The 17,384-nt window shown below is 40.8% G+C and overlaps 1 protein-coding gene across 2 annotated transcripts in view; it reads right to left on the bottom strand.

The window, feature by feature from the left end:
- The window catches only part of SLC12A2 (solute carrier family 12 member 2), a 55,054-nt gene extending 37,957 nt beyond the window's left edge, over positions 1-17,097 (bottom strand). Inside the window, exons 1-2 of one of the 2 annotated variants that reach the window (XM_042033166.1) lie at positions 16,490-17,097; positions 528-647 (exon numbers count right to left, since the gene is read on the bottom strand). In XM_042033166.1, coding sequence (XP_041889100.1) covers positions 528-647; positions 16,490-16,990 — 621 coding nt within the window. In that variant the 5' untranslated portion in view covers positions 16,991-17,097. The remainder of the gene's footprint in view (positions 1-527; positions 648-16,489) is intronic. The other variant, XM_042033165.1, reaches the window with a different exon arrangement.
- Between the last annotated feature and the right edge of the window lie 287 nt (positions 17,098-17,384).

Here is a 17,384-nt window from a genome sequence, read left to right as displayed (position 1 = left end):
ACTTTCCATTTCTATAACTTTTGTATCTTACAGCTGTACAGTAACAGGATGGAGAGGTGGGCATTTTTTTTTAATCCTTTTATTTAAAACTCTTAGATTTCAATAGAAATAGAGTTTGCATTGTATAGAATTTAGACAGGAGACTACATACAGATCTAGGGTCTCTCTCTTACCTAAAGAGTAAGGTATCAATCTTACAAAAAAGGAGATAAGGACCTCGCCAAACCACAGAAGTAAAGCACGTATTTTTCTACTACATGATCTTTTTCCTTCTTGGAAATCATGCAACTTAAAAACTCTCAAAACCTGTGCTAAGAAACCATAAATCCTTAAGAACTTGAAGCCCTGAAATATTTATTTTCTTAAAATTCAGTTGAAATAGGAGCAACCCTTCCTAAAATTATGGCATTTATCACACCTCTCATACTGCATCATCACAATGCCAGTCAAAAAACAAGGTAGTTGGAAAGATCTGCAAGAATATATCAGCATCTGTAAGACATGGAAGAATCATATATCAAACTTACCAGTACACCTTTTATCCAGCCAAACTTGACCACCCCTTTGCTGTCAGGTGTGTAAGCAGCAGCTGCATCCCCAGCTGGTGTGCCTTCCTCACCATTTGCGTAGCCATCCTCAAAGGGTTCCTTGGAAAACACAAAGTTTGTTTTTTGTGTGACTGACAGAGCAGAATGGGCATGTTGTAAAAAACCCTCCATCTCCTCGTGTAAACAGAAAAATTAAAAGAATGACACAGCAGAAGTTTTGAGCTGCTCCTCTATGTCCCCTGCATCACGCACATCTCAGATTTCAAGGAATGAAAAACAAACTTACAAGAGCAAACTGTCAGCAGCCAGAGTGGTAAGTATTTTCAAGAATTAGTTCTATATCCCTAAAAAAAAAAAAAAATCAAACACCTGGTCTGCAGAAAAAGAGCTGTAAGATTTCAAATGCACAAGAAATTTTACTTCTTAACCTGAAAGCAAAGACTGTTCTACCGCAAGTTACTGGTCTCTGCTGAAGCACTTCCCGTAGTTCAGACTTAGCTGTCATTTGATCAATTTTTCAGGAAATAAATTATTAATTTCCCTGAAAGCTATTCTACTACTCTTTGCAAGGTGATGCTGCCAGAAAGAAGGATGGGAGATTGGTATTTCAGGAAAAAGGTGGGAAGAGAAGTCTCTTCCCAAACACTGTTCCCCATTTAAATGGGAAGGATGACAGATGGAGAAAACATCAGCCCCATGGACAAAGGCCAACTTATGTCTTTTATTTACAATTCAACCCTCAACTTCAAAAATGCAAAAAATCTCAACTTCAAAAATAAATTGAAATTATATGTGTATACGCACACATACATGTTTGCTTAAAAGGCAGTTTTGTTTCGCCAAGCAGGCAAACACCAGGACATTTAAACTCAAACATTTCCTACACTTCCAGTAAGAAAGCAAGAAGCACTCTACGCTAAGTATGTTAGTTTACCCAAGGCAACAAGTACTAAGAATGGATACACTAGAAAGACCTTGAACACCATTCAACAAACCAGCTCAAGCAGTATCTTGGGAAGCAGGCTGCATCCCAGAGGGCTTAGAAAACATTTAAACAATTACAGGTTCAATCCCAAAGAGGTAAAGGGCAAAACCCACATTTCCTAAGTAAGACACAAAATAAAGTGGACACAAGTAATGCTTTCAAGTATATGCAGGGAAAGACTAAGAAAGATTAGGGTGAGGTATTTTTACCAAATTCTTTCTACTTTTGATATATTAATACCAGCTACAGCCTCAGCACATAGGTCAGAAGAAATGTTTCTACACCCATCAAATATGAGGGGTGTCATCCACATCCTCTTATAATCAGCAGTAAACATACATAGCAGATTTTTTAAAAAACAGACTATGTCAACCTTATCCAAAGGTCAATAGCACAGATTCACATCAGTGCTTCTCTCACTGATGCTGAATTATGAAATTCTCATAGAAACAGATACACCTGCAACACATCTGGTGATCCTGTAAGGCATAAGCCTTCCACTGTTAGACAAAATCATGATCAGTTTCCAGATCATTACCTTTAACAGTTAACTCTCTTTAAGAGCACATTTTATTGTCTCCAGGAGGGATTACAATTAAGAAAAAAAAAAGAAATAAAAAAAGCATCTATGTGTTACGTATATCTTCTTGCATGCATGTATACATATTATATACTGTGTTATATACACTAAACCCAAATAGAAACCTAACCAGGACCCTGAACTGCAGCTTTCCTGGATAGAACTAATGGCTATAATTCTTAGATTTGCACAGCCTTTGACCAGATGAATCTTTTGATTGCTTATTATTTGTATTCAGGCACTCAAGTCAAACCAAGTAGTAGTGGTGCATGGTCATTTAGAGTGGTAAGAATAACAGTGAAGATCAAAAAAAAAGATAATTACAATGTTGCTACATTTGAGAAATGCTATCTGCCTAAGCAAGAACTAAGGAAACATCTCCTACTCAAGCCTGAGGCTCATGCCAGAAGAGGACGGGACTACCACCTACCCTGCTCCAATAGCTTAGAAGAGCAGAATAAAATGTAAAAATCCTTCTAAGCATTCATGTCTCCCGTTATGACTTCTTTCAGAAGTGGGGAGGAAACAAAGAGAAAAAAGATGCATTAAAACAAGGGGCAGATTATAAACATGTTTACAACTATGCCTAAACCTCCAATCAAGCATGGGACAGTATAATCACTTACTGCTTCTTCATATAAAACCCATTCTTATTTCTCACGGAAAACCATCGCATTATACTTGCAATAAACTCTATTTTAAACTATTACATAAAGGGAACCACATTCAAACTATCTAAGCAATTTTTAAGCTTTGGCCAAAAAGTCTTGCCAACATTAGATAACAATTTCTGCTATTGCAACAACACGCATCATGTCTGTAGTAAGATATAACAGAATTGTTCTCTGAGAAGACTGGTCAGGGAGGACCAAGGAAGGTTAGGAGGAATCTGTATCTTCATATCTTAAAATACTGAAATGTGACTAAAGTGGTTAATGCTTTTTTTTTTTTTTTTAAACAAGCTTGGAGTTTGTTTGCTGCAAGTTCAGCTTTTATAAGAAGGTGGAGAAATACCTTAGTATCTAGACTAAAAAGGATCACATACTTCATCATGTGAGCATGGCTGGCCAAGTATTGGTAAAACCTGCACAAATCGACAAGGTGATCCCCCCAAAAGTCACTTCAAAACCTCAACCACCGTGTGGCAGCTACACATTTTACTGTAGGGCTCAAACATGCCCATAGCTCAGCCTGTGGTGTTCTGGGGAGGAGAGAATGGCTCACAACTGGTTATTCTGAATTATCAGTTACCAGATCAGCTCCAAGATATGCACACTTTGAACACAGGAAAGTTTTGTTCTGTGTGTCTCGTCTCTCCACACTGTGCAATATTTCTTAGGAAAATATTTTTAGGCACAAGCAAAATGTAATAACTGAAAGGTTATTTCTGGTTATTAGTGCTGGTGGGTGCCCAATAAAGCACCACTGAGAACAGATATTGCAGAGTGTGGGCACAAAAGAATTTCACTCCAGAAGGTTCCAAGTTCAGCCCTCTAAGGCGGTATTAAGAAAGCACCACTGTGGTCTCAGCTGTAAATCTAGCAGGCATAGTATTTTTCATGCTCATGTTCATGAGGAAACAATGCTTCTACTCAAGTCAGACACTGAATGGAAAAAACTGCACTAGCACTATTTTAGAACAGCCAATACATGTACGATAAGATCTTCATAAACAGTAAAAAACACTAACACACTGTGGATTTGGAGGGGGTGTAACAAAAGGGGATTTAGCATTTCAGATCAGAAATGGTCTTATTAACGCAACTTTTAGATAATCAGTATAAAAATACTCAGTCATGGCATTCACTTATGCTGTTAAAGGAAAAACAAGATTGTGTTTACAAGGTGACAATTCTATGATACACTGAGAGGACTTCAGAGAAGAAACAGTTAATTTCTGCTCCTACATAGAACTTTGCATTGCTGTATCACAGTACCTGAAAAATACAGATAATCTACTATTTCATCTCCAGTGCTGGATCATAACAATAAATTATTTGTGGCAACTGTGAATGGCCTTCCACATCTACTAGAAGTAGATTAGTAATGAGAAAATACTTGGTATTTTGCTAGAGGAGATCTGAGATTTTTCACACAAAGCCTGTAATACACCAGTGCATGAAAAAGTTCACTAAAAACTGCTTTATTTAAGAGTTTTTGATAGTGGTACATGTTATGCAGCCTTTTTTTTTGTGGTGAACTTATCTATATCCCATCTTAATGATGACATACTTGGGCTGTGTTGAACCGTATGAGGTAGTACCAGAATATACAGACATTAAGTCTTGCTTCTTTTCAAGAATCACAACTTGGAAGCCACAAGTAAAGGGCAGGACCACCACCAAGTTTGTATGTAAGACTATCTGCTGGATCTCCAGGCAGACTGCTGTCACTGTGAACAGCCTGATTTGGTGTGTTCCAAGCAGTCACTGACTTCTTTAGCTAGTCCCTCCCATTGCTATTAGTCCTGTGCAAAAACAGGAGGCCAGAGAAGCAACTCCAACTACAGCATTTAACTGCTTTTTCCATTTCTCAAGTTTGATTAGTTACAGGTTTAGCACATGCCATGTAATTTTCACACAAACCCCCTAGAAAGGCTCCACAGCAGCAGCTTCTTCTCATCTTGACAGGATACAGTACTGAAGCTGGTTTCAATATTTTATGCTATCATAGTGCTGAACAAAATCAAGAGTCTCATCTTTTCAAGCTACACCTTCTGCAAGAAAATATAAAAATGGCCTTCCACTACATTTAATCAAGCTGCTTACATTTAACTGCTTTGTACCTGTGTTCTGATACTGAGAAAAGTTCTCTCATTCTCTATCTCTCAATAGATTCATCTTGTCAAAGAACAAAAAAAAAAAAAAAAAAAAGGAAGCCACCTGAGAACCATCTTTGCTCAGAAAGTACTGAGAGAACAATTCTATGGGTTAACAGGTCTATGTCCTCACCAGCCAAAGCCTCAGGAGCAGGAGCTCTGAGGCTGGAGATGTTCACAGGAATTCCCTCTTCACAAGAGTGAGAGATTCTCACAGATCTTCTGCAGTCCTTCACTGTGGCTCACAGCACTACTGCCAACCTGTTCACTACCCCTTACCATCACAATTTCCTGTCTCCATGTCCCAAAGGTTTGTAGGCATTGCCATTTTAAGATGTTCCTTACTGTGGAAGCGAAACAAGCAGTAAAATATATTGATCCAGATGCAGCATGCCAGCTGTCTCTGTTAACAGAGGAAGAATCCTTACTTGGAGAGATTACACTCTCAAATATCCCAACTCCAGACCTGCACATTATTAAGACTATGGCTACAAAACCTGTTCTTTTCAGAATTAACACAGCTCAAAACATACATGGAAAAAGAGCTTATGAACATTTGGGGTTTTTTTGCTTTTCTAATTAAAGGATACTTTAGCCAGAGCACATATAAAGTAAAAATGACAGAATAAAGAAGTTACCAAGTTACATAAGGATTATTAAACATTTTGCCTCAAATGATGCTAACACATCAAAGGATTTTTAACACTACGTAAGATCTTTTTCTTGAAAGAGCAAATGAACTTTCAGACTCTTGCTCCTACCCACTGTGACACTTCTAAGGAGCTGAATGAAAGATTTTAGAAGTGCTAGATGTATTTCATGCATAATGACTGCACAGGATAATCCTGCTGCTATGCTTACCTCTGATATAACAGAACTTTTGAAAATAGTCTGTACTGGTACAAGTGGGATGCTGTCTGATAATGAATAATAAGCTAGGTATTAAATGTTGTCTGAAGGACACCAAGCCGTATCAAATATATCTGTTTTCTAAACATTACTTTTGCAGTATGTTGATGTTTACAGCCATAAAATTCCCAAGTTTTGCCTGCGGGTCAGTTTGATAAGCTGTTTGTATCTTTTAATGCTTTTATCTACACAGTTGTGAAAGAGATCAAGAGGACTGAGCTTCCTTTCCAAAACACCTAAATCTCTACTGAATGGCTTTAAGCATATTGCTGTCCAGGGATACCAGTCAGACTTATGATAAACCCTTCATCAAGAAAAGCCTTGAATTTGGTTGCCTGAGATTCCAGAGTATTTCAGTGCTTAAATACACAGGCGGAAAAGTAAGTTTTCACCCATCGTTGACTTAAGCTGGTGACTCTGACTACTGTTTGTAACCGTTTTTTCAGAAAACCACTACTCAAGAGAGGCTGGGATGCTATTTCTAACTTTGCTTATGAACTATGAATCACAGTGAGTTTTTAATACTGAACTTGGAAAACACCTCTGCCAAGTCTGACATTTTTCAAGTGTTTTTTTCCTGTAAGGGAAATAAACAACTCTAGAGGGAGGAAGTACCATAGGTAATGACTTTTAAAACATCTTACTGTACATAACACTCTCTTAAGAACAGGCTGGACAGTATTTTGTAAACTAGTCCTCCTCTGCTGGAATAAGGATGGTGACAGGTATGGAAACTAAGAAAAAGTATGTACAACTCTCAATTAATGCTTTGCAATTGGTGTAATTCTGTTGACAGAGCAATGGAAGTGTAAATTCTAAAACTGAGAGCAGGCTATGACTTTCTGCATCTTAATTACATCACTAATTTACATCTTACAAGCAGATGTAACAGTCTGAATCTTTGGTACTTCAAGCAGAGTTAGCCCTCACTTAGAAGTTGCTACTCAGAAAGCCAGTATCTTTCACAGAACACCTGGAACAGTTGACACATTTCTGATTATTCATTAGTTAAAAACAGTTTACCAAGTTAGAACAGATTCAGGTGCTCAGGTTTTTCAGGAGTTAGGTGGGAAGCTTGACTGATTAGTATTGCTCCCAGTGTAGAAAAAAACCCCAGTCAGGTAGCACATAAAAAGAAAACATGGCACAAAGACATGTTCAAGACATCCTGGTCTGCCTAAACACCTTCTCAGCATTTCTTTTAAAGAATAAACTAAAAAAATGACTACTATCAGGGAACAATGACTAGTCATTGCTGTTTACAGCAGTTCAGAAATTTCAGCTGTCATATTAGTTACTTTACTACTTGGTTATAAAACAGGAATGAATTATAAATTCTATTAGCAAATTTTCCGTAATTCCCACTCCAGTGTCTTTACAGTCATAACTTAAAAAAGCCGACTAAGCTATTAAATGGCATCCCAAAGTTACCTAGAACAGCAGGAGATAAATTGCCCAGATAAAACACAGTCAGTTCTAAAAACTTGGGATTCCTTGGAACCAAACATTAACAGCTACAATCATTGGTTACTCACCTCAATCAAAGGAAATCCTTTGCAGGTTTGCAGCCAAGAGAAAAAATTTAAGTGCCTTGACTATATTACCTTCTCTACAATTACACATTTAAAATATAGTAGCAAATGCCTTTGGCATCCACTTCCAGAGATTTTAAAAGAGATTGCATCAAACGCTGAACATTAATGTTATCTTAAGCTGAAATTAAAGAGTGTTGTACTGCGATTACAGCAGAGCAATTTTAAACAGAAGAAATTTATAGTTGCAATTAACATGTCAAGGATTAGCTATGTGTCTCTGCCATCAGCTTGTACTTCTGTTTTGCACACTGCTTTTAACACAGAAACCCTAAACAGTGGGGTTTTGTGTGTGTGCATATATATATATATATATCTGTTGTACATACAATTTAAAAAGCCATTTTAACTTTAATTCTTTTAAAGGGATAATCATCCACTCATCTTCCCAACTCTTACACATAGTAAGATGTATTAACAAAGTTAGCAAGACTTAATCAGGAAACTTACTCAGGCAATTGATTTCAGCTTAGGAGTAAATCCTTTCTTTCAAGGTGGTATACTTACAAAGGATAGATAGGAGATTTGTTTATGAAGATTAGCACTACTTTAATGTCTTACATGCATACAGTTTTCCTGACAAATCTCTAAGCTTACTACATGAAGGCTACATCCCTTTGAAGTAGTTTTATTGTGTGACAAAGCAGCGAGGTTTTGTTGACATTTGCAGGCATGCAAGAGCAGTATCCTATCAGAAATATAAATAATATTTGCTTTTCCCCCCTACCAAACACATTACTTAAAGAATGAAAGCACTTTGCAAAATAAACTTCCCCGCATCTTTACATCTTGATTCATATATCCCTCCATAAGCACAGGATGGTATGAAAACACTGGGAAAGCTGATCATGAGAATTAGAAACAAATGAGAAAAGCCCTCTGTTCAGTAGCTTTGCAGGGTGGAAGACTCACAATGCTTATGGTCTACACTCTCAGAAATTTTGTATGTAGAGTCAGGCCCTCCTGCCAACGAACAGTTAACGTGGTCTGCCACTGTAAAAACAAAACATAACAAACCTGCAAAAAACCAAACTTCCCTAAAGAAGCCTGAACTCCCTTTTCCAGTCTCTCCAGTTCTGGTTAACAGAAGGTTGCACCACTAATCCAGTCAGCAGGATGCATGACTTTCTGCACATGTGTAGGGGCAACCAATCCCTTCAGTTTAAGGGGAAGAAATATTTATAGTCTACTTCACACCTCAAGAATGCACCTTCATTTCTGCACTGATGCATCTGACCCTTCTAGAACCACTACTGCACTCTGAAGGATTTAGCAAAGTAATTATTCCTTACTATGGATTAACTGCAATATTCCTTTGGACATCCATTGTCCCAGAAGGAGAAACCACACTTCACAGGAAAGTGGATCCAGGCTCTCAACACGGGTAGTTTTCACATGAGTATCTGAAACACATAAGCCTGACACACTCCCAGGATGAAGCAGATGCAGCACTTGAGTGTGTAAGAGCTGAAGTAAATCCAATTAGCAAGCCTCCTGCAGAGAAGCTTTACATACTCAAGTATAGTCAAAGAAATACACTGTTCTGCTATTAAGTACAACAAAGAATCCATTTCAGTCCTGTCAAGAAGTTGTTTTGGACACATTAGATTTCCAAGTCATAGTTCTACCCCAGCACCCCAGCCCAAGCAGCCACTGGCTCGTTCCTTTACCAGTGGGACTGGGGAGAGAACTGGAAGGGTAAAAATTCACAGATTGAGATGAAGACAGTTCAACATGGAAAGCAAAAACCACACACACACAAGCAAAGCAAAACAAGGAATTAATGCCCTGCTTCCCATGGCTGAACACCCCTGTCAGCCATCTCCAGGAGAGCAGGGTCCCATCGCATGTAACAGTGACTTGGGAAGACAAACACCATCACTCCCAATGTCCCCTTCCTCCTTCTCCAACTATACACTGAGCATGATGTCACATGGCTGGAACATCTTTTGGGTCAGTTTGGGTCACCTGTCCTGGCTGTGTCCCCTCCCACGCACCCCCAGCCTCCTCACCAGCACGGATGTAGGAGGAGCAGAAAATACCTTGGCTCTGTGCAAGTCCTGCTCAGCAACAACAAAAACATTTTTAATTACTAACCCTGTGTCCAGCACAAATCCAAAACAGAGCCCCATACCAGCTACTGGAAAGGAAAGTCATTCCACTCCAGCCAAAACCAGCACACAAGTCATCTTCTATTCTCCACCCCCAACAAAAAAGGTTAATTTGAGGCATTCTTGCTCTTAACAGCTTTTGGTTTTCATCTACTTCTGCAAAACATGGTGCACTTTCTATTCAAGTAGGAGACAGGAGCAAATGTCTCTATACAGCAATACTAAAACCTTAATAAAACATCCTATTTCTATAAAAAGTCTAGTTCCAATGTAGTAAGTTCCTGAAAAACTACATCTAACCTGTTGGCTTACAACAGACTAAGAAGCCCATTGAAATAATCCTAAAAAAATCATTTAAGTACCGCCTGAATTTTTAATGCCAGGTTCTGAAGTGGTGAATACAGCTACAGCACAGCCCCTGAGCCACCACTAAGCAGGGCTGGTACGCTCACACAGAAAAGCACTCACTTGCACTGGCACAACACCACATTTCAGCCAAAGTTGCCAGACTGCTTACAGTTCAAAAGCAGTATTACTCAGAATAGCCCTAGGAGTCTCTGCCATGTAGACTGTCAGACCAAGCTGAAACATTAATCTAGCATCACAGTTCCTTCACAGCTGAAACAGACACAGCTATTTTCTTTGAATTTAAAAAACCCAAACAACTGAATCATCTGAAGTAGGAGCAATTGATTCAAAGAAGGGAAGTTAACTAACAAAATGAAGATGTAAGAGATAAGCCTTCTTATTAAAATGGAATTTTAATTTCCATTTTTCAGGATTTCTTTACTCTTTTTATCACCTTATCCCTAAATCAGGTAAGTTTATAAGGCACAGATAATACACCCAAAGTTAGTTTTTATGCATAAATGAAATTTCAGTAAGTTTGTCAAGTATAAACAGTATGGTAAAGTGCATAAATAAATGAAAGACCATTCATGCACTTATGCTGCAAAAACTGGACAGCTTCCAAAATACTGAAAGGCAAACAATTTGAAGTCAACTATTTAAAAAAATTGTTAGTAGTGACAAATGACCATAGTGTGACTGATATTACCTATACCAAAAAGTGGGGAAAATGGGTTTGTGGTTGCTCATGAAAGAGTATCATATGAGGCTTTAGGAAAAAATCTCAAGAATTCAACAGAAGATGTAATACATTAGTTTAAATTACTCCAAGATACTGATCTTGCCAAGCTCCTCCCTTGCAAGAATGTTCTTCAAGAATGAAAATCATTTGAGGTCTAATCAAGTGCGGTACCAAAATGGAAAAAAAATAATCTGAAGATCAGTTCTGCAGCACCTTCCTCTTTAACCAGTTCTGGAACAGTCCACTGGGAGTGTGCCAGTATTTTTTTTGTTGTTATGTTAATAAAAAAAACAAAGAAAGTGCTAATTTGTACTATACACAGTATTTGTACAGTAGAACATATGTACAAAATTTTTAAGTAAGTAAATATCTATGTATTAGGAGTGCCCACTCAAAAGTTTTTATTGATGCCTGTGTGCAGTGAGAAGACTGTGGAGATCCCATAAGCATCAGATCAGGGAACTGAATCACCACATGCAGTGCAAGATTTTGCAGTTGAGGGGGTGTTGGCTTTCTGTAAATCAGATCAGACCCGTATCAGATCCAACCAAGATCTGTGACAGCAAAAAAATTCACAAAAAACCAAAAAGTTCACCCCTTTCAGCAGCAGTCCACACTCGTGCTGTGAACTATGTAAACTGTTAAGGGTTCCGTTATTTCCAGCTTCTCTGGGACATGACAAAAAAAAAAAAAAAGTAGTAAGAACAATATTAGCAGTTTGCTGAAGACAGTTCACATTTGTTAGCATTCCATAGGTGTTCTGGACTGAAGATTAACCACAAAGATTCAAGAGATACAAGCATCAGGCAACATAAAAATATTGATTATACAAAGTCTTCATAAAATACAAGCCCTGTATCACTATTATTATTTACTGCTGCAAACAGAGCACTGTATTTTTTTTTTCCTTGATAAAAATGGTTGTGATTAAGTGGGATGTCAGGGTAAGCAAAGAGAGGATTCTTGACACAGGCGGAAATAAAAACATCCCTCTGCATGATCCAAGTAAAGCCTCACTGAATACAGGTGCATTAAGGTCACTGCTGTTTAAAAGTGATGAAAGAAGAGTTACCAATTATAGGCTTCTGGGACATCCAACAGCACCGAGACCAAGGCGAAGAAAGCTTCTCTTGTTTTATTTTAGTACAGTGAACTTCAGAAAGAAGATTCAAATTCTGCTCACAGAAGAAGGACATCAAGAAGGAAATGTAGTTTTAACTAAAAATAACAGGGGCTCAAGAAAGAAGACATCAACAGACTGTAAACAAGATTCAGCAAGGTGGTGCAATAAAAACTATCTGCAAGAGGGTCTCAGTCTTCTGTGAGAGGGAAGGAAGGAGCTTTTAAAGACACACCTTATGTAACAGGGTCAGCTAATTTGACACCCTACAATCATCTTTTAGCCTTTTATACATCTTTAGCTGAGCTCTGCTTTCGTTACAGGCTAACCAGACATAAACCATGAACTGAAAAAAAAAAGAAACAAACAAATATTACAGGCGCAGCAGTTATTTTACATTCTCAAGACAGATTACATTCTTGTTAGAAAGCAGTGCCATACACAGACCTTTTCACTGTGCTTATATTAAGCATTTGAAGTCATCAGATAAGAGGAAAAATGGCAATGTTTGAGAAAATACTTAACAAAGCCAGAAAGACAAATGAAAACAATTATAGTCATCCAACTTGAGTAAAAAAAAAACAACAAAAAAACCCCCTCAATTTGTATCAGGACTACCAGTAATGCCTCTTTTCTTACACCTGTCTCCAAATTCAGATGACAGGTGCAGAGATTTTTCTGTGGGAGGAAGCAAAGCACACTTGTGTTTTTAAATACCTTGGGATTTCTTTGTGTTTTCATTTATAATTTGATCCGGGGGTTGAAGGTGGTGTAAGGATCTTCCTCTGATGTCAGTACCTTACCCTGTCAGTGCTCCTGGTGAGTATTTAACAAACAACAGAGCAGAGCTGCCAGTAGAGGGCTTGGTTCGCACCGCATCCACTCACCACAGCTGCGAGGGACTGCACAAAGATCAAATTAGCACCACTCGTATATAGCGAGACTTAGTCTTAAGGAAAAAAATAAGCTCCCCAATTAACTCAATGCTACACAGAAAAATCCTCAGTTTCCAGAGGATTACACTGTGCAGGTCTGAATACTCTAAGAGTATACACTTGTCAGAACCGTAAGGTCAGTGATATTAAGACACTGATAACTGCACATGTCTTTGTGCTCCTCAGTTTATCTCCTACAGGCTGTATCCTTACGTACAGATGTAGCTGACCCAGGCAAAACAGATATTCCTAAGCTGTAAGACAGGAGAAAAAAATTAAGCAAAAACACTTTTCATCTTCCCATTGTCGGAAGACAGATCCCCTCAAGAGGGCAGGGGACACCACTAAAACAAAAACCTGCCATGGTGTCATGGTATGCTGATTTCCCTCCCACTTTTTTTCTAATAAACATCCTTCACCTCAACATCTTTGGAGACCAGAGCTCCTGCAACACAATCCCCTTATCTAAAAGATAGCAACTGCAACAACATCACCAAATTCCCTCTCTCATCTCTCTAAAGCAGAGAGAAATTAATACATACCAAATGCGCAAGGAACAGATTGATCCCCTTAGCTATCTGCAGCCGATGACATACTAAGACAGGACCCCTCACCTGGAATTTCGTATGATCAGCCAAGACCAGTATTACGCAATTCATCCACCTCAGAGCACTGCAGCATCACCTAGCTGTGTTTTCACCGACAGTTTCAAGAACAATCCCTTTTCTACACAGGAAAAGCCACTGCTGGAATGACCACACAAACACCTATCCCACCAGGACTGTAGGACAAACCCTTGTGAAACGGAACCCCTCCAATAGGTTTGTGTGTCTTCCTCAAGTCAACTCTTCTTCCAACACTGCTTTTCTGTGAGAACAGAATCAGCAGAAGTGTTAGACAGATGAAGCTTCTAAACAAAGCTAAAGGGGAAAAAAAAAAAAAATTCGTTCTATAATTGGCACTAGCATCAACAATGCTCCAACACTGCCTCACATTTATCTACCTATTAAAAGCAAACAGAATAGCACGAACTCTAACTGCCAGATAAAATAGCTGCATTCAAAGCAGTGAGCCATGCTGCTGGTAAACAGTTTTGCATCATTCTTTACACAAAGTAACTGCCAATCTTGATGCAGTGGGTCAAGAGCAGAGGCACAACAATAGGTATTCGCACAGCACAAACTTTATGTAAGGGTACTAGACTAGGGTGTTTGTACCAGCTGCCTTGCAGAGACATGCTGTACTTGATAAATTGGTAAAAAAATCCACAGCTGAAGAGCAAGGTGAATTCTCCAAGTTACCAAAAGTCAGAAAAATACCTTCTCAAATGCACAGCATTGTTCAAAGTAGAGACCTGCTAGTCAGCAGGAACTGAAGTCACTTTGAGAATGGAGACAATAAGCTCTCTGAAAACACTGGGAAAAAAGCACAACAGCTTTGAGAACGTCTTCCACATAAAAGTACAGCACCATCTTGATTTAAAAGTTATCGGTACTCTGTGTTCACAAACCAAGTACGTAATTACAGATGAGGTGTATTTCATACTCCCGAAATTGTGAGGAATGTTAGGTATCTGATGCTATTACCATGCAAGACACACCCCTTATTAAAAGCTTTTGTGTTCACTGCTTTATCTTGGAAAGTGTTTTTGCTAAGTTGGGAGCAAAAGTAATGGCTTCCCTTCTTCATATAAGCTTAAGTAGTTGCTAGCACCTCAACTGCTTCGGACATTAAACATCCTGTGACAGAACACTCGAGTTACTCCACTGAACTTCAGCTTAAAATTCTGAAGCTTGTACCATGACCTTTTTTAAAATTATTACTTAACATCAAATGCAATAAAAATTCCATATTCCATCCCCAATATTTATTTTATGGGAGGAGGGGCCCAAGCAGACAGGACATGACTTTAAAACAAGAAGTATCTTCACACGTACATCTATTCATACTGCAGATAGATTAACTACATTTAAGAAATTAATAATTTGACTTAATTACTGCTCACAATGAAACTGTTTTGATAATGATCCTCTAATTAGGTTGTCTACCACTCCTCTATGCTACAGACTACAAAGAAATTGCTTGCCATGAATTTCTTAATAAAGAAATTACAATTTTAGAAATTATAGTTCCAGAATATATTCTGCACTGAAATATCTTAATGATGTCAAAGAGCTTTCCAGACTGCTGCAACATTAACACACCGAAAAAGCTATCTGTCAACCTTAGAAATTCAAGCAATGTTCTGCTTGCAAAGCTGAGTATCCAACACCTGGTCATCCCACCATGGACTAGGAGTCAGAAATCTGGAGGGGCAGGAGGACAGAAAATCAGCGTGGTTTCACATATATTACGAGCACACGTGTGTTTTATTTATAGTTTACCTAAAACCAAGCACAAGGCAGTAACTGCCAATTTCGATTTCATCTTAGCTTAGGATCAGACTACAGATCATCTTTTAGCTCTATCAGAAGGGGACCTGGAAGGCAGGAGTAATTTGTAGCTATGGTTAGTAATTAGAATTTGAGATCTAATCTCAGATGTCACGAACAAGTATCTTTACGATACAACAACCAGTTATTTCTACTGGAACAATTCCATAATCAGTTAAAAAAAATACACTTAAACAATCACCACCACCCCCCCAGAAAAATCTCAAACCCCATGATGCACTGATGCACATCAGATGCTGATGCACTGAGCAGCCTAATAACGGTGTGAAACAAGTAAATCTGGAAAGAACACACATTTGCTGATAGAACTCCACCTATAAGGAATGAAAGGTGGGATGAAAAAGAAGTTCTGAAAACAAAACGTTCTTCACTTCACTGGAACGTGGCCCATGTGTTTATTCCCCTAAACCCAGTAGAAAGACCCCACTTAGAAAACAGGCTTTGAGCACAGCCATACACCAATTTTGAAACTCTGAGAAAACAGCACTGCAATAGCTTCGTCTATCTACCGTTTAGTGATGATGGTCTAAAAAAAAAAAAAAACCAAAAAAAAAAAAAACCAAAAACAAAAAACAAAAAACAAAAAAAAAACCAAAAAAACAAAACCATGAAATTAATTCTACGTTCAGCTAAAGCTGGTCTTTTAGCCAAGACAGCCTGCATTTCAAAGAAGGCTCTGACTGTCAACTCGTCTCAAATAACGCACGGACTCGTAGTCCAAAATAGAAAAAGCCTGAGACACACAGCTCCAAAATTTTTCAAGCCTTGACCGCGACGCAGGGGCCACCGAGCAGCCCTGAAAAGGCTCGCTCAGGTTCTGTGCCTGTGCGGATCCAGCAGCATCCGATCCAGATCCCATCGGATCCACCGGGCTCTGGCTCGGCGTCGCAGAGACAGACCTCCGGCCGCCACCAAAGCAAGCGCATCCTCATTTATTTACTTTTCTTTTAGCGTCTCTTCCGAACGTTTTCATTCCCCTTCCCAGACTAATTCCTATGGCAAGCCCCCGAATTAATACCCTATCTTCTGGAGGCGATTTAGAAATGGAAAACCTGTAAGAGACTGCCGCTCGGTGACGGAGAAAACAGACCTACGGCTCTGAATACCTCTCGCACTGGGGGACCATCTCCCTAAAGCACGTGTGTGTGGGGGGGGGATGGATATCACTGCGTCACGAAGACAAAAAAAATAATAGAACTGAGAGGCAAGCTATGCACCCGCGCTGTTTGCGCCTCCTCGAGGCTCGGCGAGCTTTTGGCTCTTTTTTTTTTTTTTAAGCTTTTCTGCCGAGACGGTCCGAGGAGCTGCCGCACCCCCGGCGCCCGGGCACACCGGGGGCCGCTCTCACCTTGTCCAGCTCATCGTGCAGCTCAGCCAGGCTGGGCCGGAGCAGCTTCTCGCCCAGGTCGGCAGCCGTCTGCCGGTAGTGGTCGATGCGGGGCACGGCGTCCATGGTGTTGTGGCCGAAGGTACGCAGGTAGTAGGTGTTGGTATGGGTGTCATAGTAGTAGTGGTGGTGCCCGCCGGAGTGCAGGCTGCCCTCGCTCATCACCGTGTCGCCGCCGTTCTGGACGCTGCTCACATTGCCGCCCTCCGAGCTGCCTCCCCCGGGCTCGCCGGGGCTCTCGCCGCCGGCCGACGGGTCCACGAAGTTCACCCGAAACCTGCCTTTGGCTTCCTCGCCTCCCTTACCCGCCACGCCGAGGTCCCCGCACGACTTGCGGGGCCCCTCGGCCACCAGATCCACCTGGAAGCGGCTCTGGCTCGGCGTGGGACCCAGCGGCTTGCCCAGCGCATCCTTGGAGCCCTCATCCCCCCCGGACCCCGCCGCCAGCTCCTTGCCCTCCATGCCTTCCCCTCGCTCTGCGGCCGCCAATGTTCCGAACGCCCCTCCCGGCCGGCGGCCCCGCTGCTTTAAGCGGCCGAGCAGCGCCCCGGGGCTGCCGCAGACACAGCGCCGCGCCCCGCCCCCGCCGCAGCGCCAGGTGACGGTGCCTCCGGTCCCTTCGCCCGATCCCGCTCTGCCCAGGCAGGAGCGCGGTCGCTTCCCCGGCTGGCGCGGCGGGAGGGATGCGGGGGGGAAAAAACCGGCGGCGCCGCGCAAGCTCCGCCCGCTCCCGGCTGCGGCGGAGGGGGCGGCAGGAGCGCGTCCCCGGCCGGGCGGCGGCGGCTCCTCCCGCCCGCACTATGGCGGCCCCGCCGCATCCGCCCCGCGGCGGCGCTGGGAGGGGCGGGGGGGCCGC

The sequence above is a fragment of the Corvus kubaryi genome, unplaced genomic scaffold, assembly GCF_017639235.1.
Source record: "Corvus kubaryi isolate FWS band 111438036 unplaced genomic scaffold, C.kubaryi_AGA036_p1.0 37357, whole genome shotgun sequence".
Classification (NCBI taxonomy): Eukaryota; Metazoa; Chordata; class Aves; order Passeriformes; family Corvidae; genus Corvus; species Corvus kubaryi.
The sequence above is the reverse complement of the archived record's forward strand: the minus strand, read 5'-3'. Positions and strand labels throughout refer to the sequence as shown.